The sequence below is a fragment of the Pomacea canaliculata genome, linkage group LG6 (genome assembly GCF_003073045.1).
Source record: "Pomacea canaliculata isolate SZHN2017 linkage group LG6, ASM307304v1, whole genome shotgun sequence".
Classification (NCBI taxonomy): domain Eukaryota; kingdom Metazoa; phylum Mollusca; class Gastropoda; order Architaenioglossa; family Ampullariidae; genus Pomacea; species Pomacea canaliculata.
In genome coordinates, this window is record NC_037595.1 from 9,473,361 (window position 1) to 9,486,683 (window position 13,323).

General features: G+C 42.2%; 1 protein-coding gene across 2 annotated transcripts; it reads right to left on the reverse strand.

The window, feature by feature from the left end:
* Nucleotides 1-1,327: 1,327 nt before the first annotated feature.
* LOC112567163 lies at nt 1,328-9,641 on the reverse strand. Of its 2 annotated transcripts, none has more exons than XM_025243736.1 (5): nt 8,904-9,641; nt 6,870-7,214; nt 6,093-6,358; nt 4,210-4,294; nt 1,328-3,697 (listed from the first exon to the last, which is right to left on the reverse strand). In XM_025243736.1, the coding sequence occupies exons 1-4, from the start codon at nt 9,007-9,009 to the stop codon at nt 4,268-4,270; spliced, it is 744 nt and encodes a 247-aa protein (XP_025099521.1). In that variant the 5' UTR covers nt 9,010-9,641; the 3' UTR covers nt 1,328-3,697; nt 4,210-4,267. The 2 variants fall into 2 exon arrangements, with proteins under 2 accessions (XP_025099521.1, XP_025099520.1); XM_025243735.1 differs by having other exon boundaries at nt 6,093-6,361; nt 8,904-9,638.
* Between the last annotated feature and the right edge of the window lie 3,682 nt (nt 9,642-13,323).

Consider the following 13,323-nt stretch of genomic DNA (forward strand, 5'->3'; position numbering starts at 1 on the left):
GGTGGTTGTGTGCATGTGTTATTGTGGTGTATCTGTCAACAACAAGACTTTGATGCCCTGAGCAGGCAGACTGGTTGGACAAGGTTTGTGTCTATTTTGAGAGCCAATGCTCAGCAACAGTGTCCTACTTTCCTTCAAAGAATTATTTTCTGTATAGCTATGCCTATAGTTTATATATAGTTAAAAATGAGTATAGTTGGAAGAATCTCTTGCTCAAAAAAACAAAAGAAACAAAATTTGCCTGTTAATTATTAGGCTATGTAATTATTAATGTCGATAAAACAATGTTCCCGTACCTATAAAAATTAAAACGAATGTTTTATTTAATTTTTTAGCAATTGTTTCACGAATCAAAGATGTTTTAAGTAAATAAATAGTAAGATACAGTTGCACATTTGCTACAGAATAGTCTGGGAATGTTGAACATGCTACTTGCTCTGTAGAGGCGACTCCTGTCACGTGACTGCTAGAGGCCCATTGTGACATCTGTATACACAGGCTGCCACACGCCTCTCGGATGTAAACACTGACAGACACTGACAGGTCACCACAATGTAAAGAGAGTGTGTATGTGTGTATGAGTGTATGCGTGTGTGCGTGCGAGTTTACATGTGTCTGTGTGTGAGGAGGGAGGGGCTGTTTACCAACTGGTTGGCCATTTCGTATTTTGCGACCCTTTACTGTTGCTCAAAGACGTCCCAGCAGTTATCTTAGGTCTTTTATGTCTGGATTCTTTTTTCTGTAAGAGCGACCACCGTCTTGCTTCCTCACATCAGGAGTTTGTTTTTCATCTAAGAGCCAGCCACACTACAGGCAACCAGAGAAGTAGACACTTTTTACAGAGATGAGATGCTTTTGATAAATGTCCTGCTTGAGACGAGCTTTCTCGTGGCTTGTTAGTCCTAATGTTTTCTCTTGTAGACGAGCGAGATTGTGAGTGTATGAGGTAGGTGCTCCAACAGGTCATGCAGGTCACGTCCTCCACCTGTGAACCCAGTTACCCCTCCAAGCAGTCTCGAGTCTTTCAGAGACAAATTCCACAAAGCTCTCTTTGTTTTATTTTAATTTTTTTTTATGATTGAGTGGTGGGCTGACGGAAGATGAAATTACAAATGCTTATCAAGGTGGCGGGCTTGTTCAGTGAGCTACTCACAGCATTCCTACAGATCAAGTATGGTGGTGCCAATGAAGAAGGATCAGTTTTATGTTTGTCATGGAATGTTTATTGCTGTGTGTGTGTTTGTATGTGTGTCTGTGAGAGAGAGATTGATCTTTCTTCTTTACCTCCAGCAAGTGTGTGAGCATCTGTCAAAGTAACTACACAAGATTTTTTTTAACTGCTTTATATACAATCCAGTAATAAGCAATGTTATCTTCAACTTCTAGACATACACACGAGTTTTCAGGAACTCTAGACATGCATATAGATATATACACCTCAAAACACAGTATTTGTGAACACACACATTCATCATTACATCTTTAAAAAGAAAGCATTTTAACAGCCATTGGCTATCAAAGCAAAACTTAGCTGTTTGTACTCCAAATCTTACAATGTCACACTATCCTTACATTATCTTACAATAATTTTGAGTTCCTTTCACCCCAATCACACACCTTCACCACAACACTCATATACCATCTCAACTTATAAACTAGAACAGCAACAATCTAGGATAAGAGAAAGAGAGACGAAAAAAGATTAATTGAAACCTTAGCACAATAAAATCCTTTCTCCTCCGAGGGTCTGAATAACTAATCAAAGTATACAGCACTTGATAGACTTGCTGTAGACATTTAACCAAGACATACATCCATTTAAAATGACTTCTTTAAACATGCAAACAGCAGACACTACCCCTAACTATATACCCATCACATCTATAAACAGCAAATGTAAGAAAAAAAGAAGAAATGGCTCAAGATATTCTATATGTATAAAGGAATGTTGTCAAACTATGAAGCTGTTCCACCATGGCTTGACATTCCCAACCTGTGGAACATTCTCGTCTCATCAACATTTTGAATGGCAAGACAAACGCCTCTCATGGTTCATTTGATATTGTAAAGAAATGCACCTCTCCTTATCCTGACATTCCTTGTGTAAGTAGAGCTTATATGCATCTGTCTCGTTGAGGCTTTGTTTATGTTTAAAATTCTAGCATAAAACACGATCAAAAGAAATGCTTTTATTCGTCAAAAAGATTTATGAATTCAAGCTATGCAAACAAGATCATTTTCATTAAAGATATGTTTTATTTACATTTATTGTCATATTAACATAAAGTAAACATGTTTAATAAAGAAATCACTCAAATGAATTACATATTCAATTAGGAAAATTTTTTTAAATTTACAAACAGGAGTCAGGTGAACTTGTCATGGCTGAAAAGCATTAAAACCAAACTGAAATGATGGCTTTCACTATAACTGTCCATGTTTAAATTACATTTCGTAATTTCAGACTAGGATATTCACAGAGATGTGTGTGGGCTGGGATGTTGTTAGTCCTTCAGTAATAACAGCGTTCAGTATTGGTCAATATAATATGTCAGTGATAAATGAGAATGGATTAAGAGAAAGAAAAAAGGTAATTAAAGAAAGGACTTGAAAAATGTTTAAGTAAAAGCGATCGAAAGAAATGAACAACTATGGTGGCGAGGTGAAGAATCCAAGCTTAGATAAAAGGATAGAAAGAGGGATGAATGAAGAAACAGATGTTTACAGCCAATCACTCTTACAACTAGGCGCACACCCACGTACACACACACATGATCATTGAGAAACATTGGAAGTGCACAAAAAAGTCACAATGCTAACATTACAGGAGAGAAAGAGAAAACTTATTTTGTCAAACAACAATGTAAACAGCCAACCAAACCAACATTCGTTCGTGATGAAGATGCAAACACTGAGGAAAACCTCGATGTGATCTTTAGGGCTATTTTGTGGCAACGGTCAGCCACCACAGCTGACAACAGTTATCATCTCTCTGTCATCGACTCACAAAGACATTTTGTGGAATGGACTGCTGTCAGACATGTCCGCGCCAACTCTAGAACGAGGCTTTTGCAACTAAGCTTCCGGTTTCATTATCAACACAAAGAGGAAAGGCAGACGACATTAGCTCTCGCGTTGACGGAGGTACAAAACCTCAATTTTGATGGTCGGTTATGTTTTGCTCTTAGTGGGTGGTCACCAATGACTTTTGCCGAAAAGAAAGAAAAAAAAAATCACTAAGCAAAACATTTAAGTATACTGTTGACAGTAAAATGTTCAGTCCATTCACAACTTTCTGAGGAAGGAAAGATGTCTGACTTTGCAAGGGCTCGCCGAGACCTAACATCTGACGACATAACGGGACTGGGTACTCATCGGTCGTGACAGACTGCCAGCCCCCCGTGTCATGTATCCTCCCTTCCGTGGACTCACAGCCTGTTCTGCGGCACCCGCTCGATGGTGACGAACACTGCAGTTGTCGTCGGACGTGATGGTGTCTCCATGGCCGCTGTCGACGGAGATGTTGGGGAGCCAGACAGTCTTCCTGATGACGGGGGAGCCGTCCTCCGAGCTGACGGAGCTCCGGGCGCTGCTGAAGTTGTCGTAGCCGCGGAAAGCCCGCACGGACATGGAGTTGGACAACAGGAAGTCCCACACCGTGTTCTGGGCCTTGCCTGAGATGCGAATCTGGCGCTTCCTGCATGAAAGTCAAGCACGTGTTAAGACATGCTATCATGAATCGGGTGTTATACAGAGTGACTACATCTTATTGTATATTTTGGTATTATTTCTCTGGAAAAATATCTTGAATTTGATTGAGAATAATGATATTACAGTATGTGTATATAAGTAAGATTCCATTACTATTTAAATTTCATTTGATGTCTAATGAAGATAAGAAAGTAAAATTCCTGTAAAAGTATTTATCGTTTAAGGTCTCTCTCTGCGGAGGGAGGCAACTCAAAGGATCAAATGTTTATTAACTGTGAGCTCTCCTGACCCCCACACATTCTGGAAAGCACCAACTGTACTTTGCTGTCGTGATAACTGGTGATGAACTGTGTGATGTGGGCTTTAGTGAAACTTCTTTCTCTCACTCCATCCACTCACACACTGAAGCACTCTGACTGTACATCCCTCTCACATTCATGACAGTGGCATTGTATTGACCAAACATAACAACTCTACATTTGTGTCTGTCCAACTCACCTTCCCCAGTAGAAGATGAAGATGAAAATTGTGAGCAGAAGTCCAGCGATTCCTGCAATCATCCCGCCAACCATTGCAGGTGTAACTGTCAACAAACCACATGTGTAATTAGATACTGAATCAGGTGAGGCCTATGTAGTAATCAGGTGTCATTGCGGATAGAAATCGAGTGTAACAATATTTTTTGTTTTGCTTTGACGTTTGTTTGTTTGTTTGTTTGTTTGTTTGTTTGTAGCTTATTTGTTTTCATGGCTGGAGCATCCGATTGTTATGTTTTGTTATGCGTAATCATAATCACTGCTACCATATATCTGCATTTGTAGTAATCTTAACAAACATATATAAATATCAGAAAAACTTGAGATGAGAGCTAGAGTGGTGTGTGAGAGGAAGACAGACAGCCGAAGATTGAAGTAGGACTATATTTTTCCGTTGTGTCTACAACCTACAAAGACACACTCATGCCGAGGGCGACATCACGGAAATCATGTCTCAAGATGGCTCCGCCAACCACAAAGAAAAGCAAAGCAAACTGCCGTGAGGAAGATTCCAGGCAGGAGGTGCGTGGTCCTCAAATCTCTCTCAAACACAGCAGACGACATCCCGAAGGTGATGTCCAGACAGTGTAAGCTCTTACAACAGCCACCACACCTCCCTCGCAAACGTTCTCTCAGGCTCACCATTCTGAGGATTTACAGGTACGAGTAAGGGGTGGGGGAGGGAGAGAGAAAGGTAAAGACTGTGTGAGGGGAAGATGTGTGTGTGTGTGTGAAATGCGTGTGTTTAGTTCCTTTTATTGTCGATACCCTATATCCGAACAGAACATCTATTTTAAAAGAACTTTTAAAGTAGGAAACGTGTCGGTACTAACAGTTTCCTGACAGAAAAATTGGTTGAATTGCAAATCTTGTTGCTACAGAAAGGCTGAGTGGATGACTAGAAGAGACGACTATTTTTTTATATTAAATGGCTTGTGTGTGTGTGTGTGTTGATGTATAAATAAATAAAAAATAAATGTAAGTTGGACATAAAGGAGATTAACGTTTGTGGATTTTCGCGGGAACTGTAATGAATTTCACTCTTCTAAAGTACATCTTGATAATGACCTTTATTAACCAATTAGGGTGTGTGTTTTTATTAGCTTTTTGTTTGTTTGTTTTGTTTTGTTTTTTTGTTTTCTGCTTTTTTTTTGTTTGTTTGTTTTCTTGGTTTTTTTTGGGGCCTTTTATTATTTTTTTTTATTTTTTTTTTTTTTTTTTTGTGTAGCTAAGCCGTGATGTCAGGTCTATTTACTTTTGGGCGTCGACATAAACACATAATTTCTCTGTTCTGTGACAGAAGTTCAAGCATGATCAATATTTATAGCCTTATAGCCTTCATTGCTTTCGAGTTCTTTAAGGTTCGAGGCCCATGGAAGCACTGTAGATTATTGTACGAGCACCACCGGTAATAACACTGACATTTAGACGTTGGGGGAAATGAACGGAAAATTCATTGAATTTGTTGATCGCCTCTTCCCTTACCATGCAGAAAATAATTCATAAAATTGCTTCAGTTACTATGAGCTGCTGCAGACCAGATACACAAAAAACTTGCAAACGTAACTGAAAAATATTTTCTGATTCCTGTTTTTGTTGCACGGATGTAAAGAAAAATGGGAGAGATGATAGTAACAATGGTGGCAAATACAGGCTGGTGACCAAGAATGTAAAGTTAGAGATGTAATGGTGTGAGAGAGACTGTAATGCTAGAGATTTAATGACAAGAGAGCTGTGACAGCGAGATTTTACAGTTACAAGAGATTATAATATACAGAGCTGTCATGGCGAGAGGTGACGGGGACACAGACAAGATGGCGAGAGCAAGACAAACTTGAGGCCTACACGAGTCCATGCTGGATGCTGTCTCCCGCACGGCGATGTGGTAGGTGGGGACGGTGGCGATGGTGGAGGACGAGAAGTTCCTGACCGCCGGCCATTGCGTGTGCCCCGGTGTTGGGGGGCAGGACTGCAGCCACGTTGTTGACGGCAATGCTGTCGGTGGACGTGGTGGTGGTGGGTGGTGGTGATGGTGGTGGTAGTGGTATTGTCCATCGTGGTTGTTGGCGACGTCGTCTGCGTTGTGACAGTCGTTACTAGAGTCGTTTTGTCTCCTTGTAACAGAAGGAAGATAAACACGAATAAGATGTAAGTGGAATGGAAGAAAACAAATACAAAACTGTACGGAAATACTTTTTTTTTACAGTGAGTACAAAAATGCCGAAAATCAACTAGAAGCTGACAGCTTCAAGCTTCAACAGAGCGGTGTGTTTACTTGATGGGTGTCCCCCGCTAACAGTTTGTAACGGTTCTGTAAAGCCCTCTCGTCATGCCCTCGAGAACGGTTCAGAAGATTCGCCAGTTCTAAGCCTACCTCGGCGACTGTCTGGAAACATTTCTTTTTAATCCAATGGTGATTACTCAGAGAAATTAGTGTTGGGCATAACCTTTGACATGCTCTAGCAACGATCCCATAATAATCCTTGGCTTTTATTTTTATAGACATATTTACTCCACTAAACTACGCCCTACATCTGAAAATGTGATTTTCTTTATGAAGACAGTGCGCTTTTTCCTGCGTATATTTTACCAGTGTACGTGATGGCCACGTAGTGACCTCACCTGCCACGCACGTGTACGTGATCTCCATGTAATGAGTCTGCGGCGGAAAGTCATTGGTGTTGCAGTCCTTGGACGTGTCGGCCCACGTGGCACGTGGCTGGCAGTTGTTGACGTTCTGGCACTCGGTGGGGAAGGCGTTACGTGACGGGATGTAGCAGTCGCCCTCCACGTAGCTGCAACACTCCGCCCGGTAGTTGGAGTCGTCGGCCGGTAGAGGGCACTGCTGGGTCAGAAGCTTGGCGCCGTTGCCCACCTCTGTAATTTTTACCTTCATGTGCAGTGGACACCCGACCTTCAGGAAGTTGTTGATGTTGCCATAGCATGCTGACGTCCGGAACTGGTTCACTGGGGGGAAGAAAATTTGTGTTAAGCTTGGACTACGTGACACTGTAGGGTATGTGAGAGGGGCTTACTGGGGACCTAGAAGTGGGAGTGACCACAAACTCTACCCTTTTAAGACATTCGTGTTTTCATTTGTCCGTCTACCACTTGCGCTGACCGATCCCAACCTCTTCTCCTTGAAAATTTAAAAAAGCGGGGCCTAACGAGGGACTTGAAACTGTTAGTCAGTTTTAAGGAAGCAGCAGGATGGATGAAAAATGTTGGATGGGTCACAAGGTCCTTGACCTGCACAGATGGGGAGACGGGAGGGGTGAGCAGTTGTCAGCAGGACTGCGCCAGGGGTCCACCAGTGTTTGCATCTCTCTCTTGCTCTTTCTCTCTCCTCTCCCCTCTCTCTCTCTCCCCCTCTCTCTCTCCCCTCTCTCTCTCTCCCCTCTCTCCCTCTCTCTCTCCTGTTGTTTACCTGACGAGCGCGCTGGCGAATACTGCGGTGGAGTGTAGCGATCCTGGGGGAGAGCGCTCAGTGGAGGTACACAGGCTTCTGCTCGGGTTTAACCACGAAATTATTTCACGTTGACAGGCCACACACACAGACGCACACGTGAAAAGGTGCTAGACTAATTGAATGCTTTGCTCAACCTCCGCCTTGGCACACAAAGCCATCAAGCTCCCTCCAAGACCGCAGTTCTTAAACAACCGACTGTTTTTAAACCGCTCACGCCAATGGATCAGGTAACAGCACGAAGTTTTAAAACCAACCTACTAAATATTTCAACTGTAGTCTCAAAACTAACGAATTCTTAAGACAAAGAATGGAGAAGTCAGGGATTCTTTAAGCCCACTTTAGTAGGACACTTAGTACAATTACAAGGGAAATAAATAAATTAAATAGCAACAAATTCTGCAAAATTAAGATGCCAAAGAAAACGGTTTTATTCAAATAACCAGAACAAAAATAATGATGATGATAAAGAAGAAAGAGGGAGATATATATCTACATATATAACTTAAATGATGCGAATGAATGCATCTGTAGGAAGAGAAAGTAAATACGACCTTCTGTCACTTCCAACCTGCCTGACACCAAGAATAGAAACTGAATAGAGAAAAAGAAAGGTGTGATGTTGCCACCTTTGTGTACCTGCAAGGATGGTACGTCCCAATGACGTCAGCGTGTGACAAAAGAACTGCAGAAGAATAGAATGAAGAACTGAATAAAGAAAATAAACGAGAAGAATATTTCAATAAATGTGGAGGAAAATGAACAAAAAAACCAGTTGACAAAAAACTGTCAAGATTGCCGAGACATTTGGAGAAAAAATGATAGATATACAGTAAAGTTTTGTTGTCTGGTTTTATCTATTATCTAATTTCTTCGATTTGTCAAAACTAAAGCATTAATTTCAAAAAACTGATTGATGCATAGACTCATAATCAAAGTTTCTTAATTCGAATAGGAGATGTTAGTTTATTTTAAAAAAAAAGGTTACAGCTGCTTTCTCATTGTTTTACTATTACATCATTGGCAGCAATTATCCAAAAACAAATTTCTCAAAGCTGATTTACTTTTCAGTGATATCAAATAGTGTTTTCTTCTTTAAGCATTTACGAAAGGTTGCCGTTGAATATGAATGTCGTTTCTATTTTTTCCAGGTATTACTAATATCACCGGGCTGCTAGAATGTAGCTCACCTGCTTTGTCCTCAGACAATGATTGTGACAGCGTCTGCGAGAATACCAAGATGGCTATCCACAATGGTAAGCGCATGGTGAGTTCCGACGAGCTTAAAATAATCATCTCACTGTCTTTTCAGGTTTTGTTTCCCTGCGTCTTATGGTTTGGGTTTGTAAAAAGAAATTTTTCCTCACTTCTGTGTTTGTTCAGCAATCTGCTGTGACGTCTTCATTTGAAATTCTTCCCTACCTAGCCCTCCAGGTGTCACCACTGCCGAACATGGCCGTCGCCTCACTCGGTTCCATCAGGAACGTGAACAAACTGCACAGCGACGCCCGAACACAATATTAGTACGGAACTTGAATCTACGTTTTCTTCACGTTGTTTTTACGTTGCGGTAAATGAAATGTCCTCGCCCGTTCCTCGTCTCAAAAAGCCATCCGGACAGGAGGAGGATGCGCAGACGTGGCTTCTACTTCACGGCGGTGCTGCTGTCTGATGCGACGACCCTTGGCCCGAAATGGGATAGGTCTGGTCACGTGACCAAGTCTTCCCCTCTCCCCCTCCACCTCACCCAAATGACGGGAGACGATCGAGGTGCAAAGGTGAGTTGGATGGGATACAGGGGTGTGGGTGAATTAAGCATTCAAACCAAGTGGTTACTGAGGGCCTCGTCAGAACACCTCCGCCAGTGCGCATGCGCACTACTGCTGCACATGTCGGTCAAGTCTCCGCAGTTGAGAACGGCCATGATGAAGTGGTGGAGTTTATTTTGCTTCCGCAGTTAGCTTTTCGTTGTTGGTCTTCCTGGTTATTAAGTAGAAACCTTCTCTTGAGTCTGATGGGCAGTGATGAAGACTAGACTAATGAGTTACAATACTCCATCGTACATACAATATACTTAATTTGTAATTTGCGTGATATTTCAATGAGAAACGCATAGTAATTAAATAATGAAATAGTTTCTACATAGGGAATTTCCTTACATTATATATATACATTGGATTGAAAATTTTGAAAAAGTGGCGAATCTTTAGGAGTACAAACAAATATTGACGAAAGTTTGAAGCTCTGTTATTCAGAAACATTTTTTTTTAAATTGCGGAAAGGACCAGCCATGAAAGCTAAGATATAAGAATGTGGAGTTTATTAAGAGACTGACATAAGTCGACCACAGGTCTGTCACGTGATCTACACGACACTACAGCAGCATCACTATGCTGTAGGACGCAGTGTAGACGCAGCTGGCTACTCCACGGGCCAGCTTGCTTTCAAACTTTCTTTTTTTCTCTCTCCCCCTTCTCCCATCCTTCGGGTATGTTGAATATGTTTGTCCGACAAACACTGGCCACGTCTGGGGCACACCTCCAAGACGTCTCTCTGTCAGTGAGAATGACAGCTCTTCCTCGCTGTTTGAATCTGTTTCAACTGCCCTTCCAACATCCCAGTGAAAATCACGAGCGCTATTTGCACTTCAATGTAGGTCTTACGCCCACCAGCAGAGGATGAAAGAGATAGTCATAACTTCTTTCCTTTTTTATTCTTTCCCTACATATTTTTTCAGGGTTACCTTCCATGCTGGGGATTTGTTTTCTGGACACAATTTTTGAGTTTCAAAAAAAAAAGAGAGAAAAAAATAGTAGACGTAGATAACAATGGACAAGGTACCTGTAATTACAAATTCTTTTGTCTATGAATTATTCTTGACCCTCCGGCCTGCAGTGCTTCCACATACCAAGAAGTGTCAGAGGTCAAAGGTCACTTGCAGAGTCGTCTTCTTCCCAACATGGAGGGGGGTAATGTCGTCACTAGAAGCCTGTTGCTAGGAGAGTTTACTGGTGGAAAATTCTGTTGCCGACGATTTTTGCTGTGGGTCTATTCTTGGTGCTGGTCCAGCTCTCTAGGCTGGGGAAACAAGGCTTTGGGGAGCAGACATGTTCCCGTTTAGCCCCAGCGCAAACATGGCGGACGCTGGACGCCAAAGCCAGACGGAGGCTTGAGAGGCGTCCACGTGACCTCGCTGTGACCTCGTAGTCCATGTACTGTCGTCTGTGGTGACACGGAATACAAGTCTGCGGTGACAACCTTTTGTTGATTTTAGAAAGAAAGCTTATGATGAGAGAAGGAGAAATAATGGATCAAGATATGAGATACAAAGGTCATCTAAAGACAGAAGACGTGCAATGACAAAAACAATTACAACGAGAAGACTAGAAAGAAAAAGAAAATAATCTCAAGGAGGTATAGCAAGGAACGAACTGTCCACCGGACATTTTTACAAGAGTTGCGGGGCCTGTAGCACCCCTGCACTCCACGTGGTGGTCGCCGACACCTAGGCACTGACGTCACGAAATGGGATTATCTCCCTTCCTGGTGTACAGCTACTTTGCAGCGACGCGTGACGCCACTTCCGGTCAAATCAGCAAACTAATTAGTCGCCGACCAATACGCCAAACGTCGGCAGTTCACACGCTCACCCCATGTCTCTCCTTCCACCCCAGCTGTCCCACCCTGGGGCAAAGAATGTGGAGAGGATTGTGACCTTTAGTCTCGACTTCTTGCGTACCAGGTCAACAGGTAACTGTTCCCTGTACTTACCTTCCGCGTGCTGACATCCGGGCTTTGCCTCACCATTAATAATGTGTGTAGAGAAGCTACAGAATCCAGAAGTAAATATTTTGCAGAGAAAATCAGATTAAATACCACTGCACACGTTGTGCATATAACAGGGGAAAATCTTTCATGTTGAGGAATGTTGGTGTTTGGAAAGTACCATTGCTGCCTAGAGATGAAAAAAAAAATGGGAAGAAAGTAGAAATTTAACTTCTTCCACCAGTTATCAGTTTACTGGTCTTCTTCAAGTACTCATTCGCCGAGAAATATTATTTAAACAGCGGGTCCTGGCAGACAAGTAGTACTGTAATTGTCTGCACCTCAGGGACAAAGACAAATTACTACATCAAAGCCGCCAGGAAATGAAAGTTCAAGAAACTAACCGCCAAAATGAAGATGAAAGGTCCTTATCCAAACTACACTAGGGCATCTCTACAGCGCTTGTTAGGCCACAATTCTGTAAATTACCTCCGATCCGCGCAAATTGCTTTTCATTACCAACATAATTTAGCGGATATTGTGCTAAGCTAGAGATTGGGGGAATGGGATTGGTGTTTCAGCAGCAACTAAGGTTCTATTATGGCAAGGCAGCCAGTGCTGTAAAGAGATGCCACATGCAGAGAAAAATACAGGATGTCCAAGACGAGAGCTGAACCGAGAACAGTTAAACCTTCACTGTATTGGTGACAGACGCTAACCGTTGTGGCCCCTGACCTCCCTGCTAAGGTACAGAACCCCTTCCCGAAACCTCGCCCTGCCAATTCTTTTTGCTTCTCGAGTTTTTTTTTTTTTTTATATTTGTGTTAGAATGTTACAAAGTGTAAACCAACTTGTTCTAAATTAAATTTTGTCTTCCAGGTTGTGTTCTAATTGGGTTTGCCACAAACCGTTCACAATAATTATTGTCAAAAATTGCACCTCAAAACGAAACTGTAAGAGAAGTACTGTTTTTGCCCTCATAGCGCAGTCTTCCCCCCTGACCACTTCTCCCCCTTAGTATCCCTGCAGGGGAAAAGCACTTTACCTTTGTTACATCGCGATAACTTGCCAACCTTCGTCAAGATCGTCTGCCAGATCCTCGCACAGGTCAGCGGGTGCTTGGACCCCGAAGTTAAAGAATCGCGAGAATGTGCGTCAGGGCCCGGCAGCTGCTACAAGGGAGACAACCGACAGGATTGTGGGTCTTGAGTCGTCACAACTAAGGCAGTGTAGGAAGATTGTGGGAAATAAGAGTGGGGTGGCAGGGCTTTGTGTGAAGACGGGAGGAGCTCTTACCTGTTACCTGCGCCTGTTACAGGATCAGACATCGATGTCAATGTCGACGTCGAGCTGATTTGAAAAACGATTCTGAGGATGAATCAAGTGAACCACGTGACTGACAGCCTCTATTAGTTCTGGCTGCTTGTCTATATGTTTAAACCGACATTTCACTAAAACATATTGTTAGCCGCATCTGCACAAACGATATTAACATAACAGATTGTGGTAGATAAAGACAATAAAAATACATTTTGCAAATTTCAGCGCCTGAAACACAACCTTTTATTTATCATCTAATTTCAAAGTTAGAACGACTTCACACTGTTCTGGCTAACATGAGTCGATGTTTGTTAAATTTTGCAAGTTGACCATAAAGTAAAAAAAAAACACTTTTTTTTTTAGCAACATCTACACAAATATTGGAAAAAAAAGCGAAGCAAGAAAAAATATGGCCAAACTCTCAACCCTCCCTATTCCCCTCCCTCTACACGTGCATCCACAGGTCGGTGAGAACTAGCGCCATCTAGCTGTCCTCCCTCAATGGCGGATACCTGGACAGGAAAG

Excerpts from the sequence above, each read along its gene's own strand:
- LOC112567163 (XM_025243735.1), bottom strand. The coding sequence starts at position 9,009 with ATGATTATTTTAAGCTCGTCGGAACTCACCATGCGCTTACCATTGTGG. Across the intron at positions 7,215-8,903 it reads ATTGTCTGAGGACAAAGCAG|TGAACCAGTTCCGGACGTCA; the intron begins GTGAGCTACATT and ends TCTTCCCCCCAG. Across the intron at positions 6,362-6,869 it reads CACGTACACGTGCGTGGCAG|GAGACAAAACGACTCTAGTA; the intron begins GTGAGGTCACTA and ends TTCTGTTACAAG.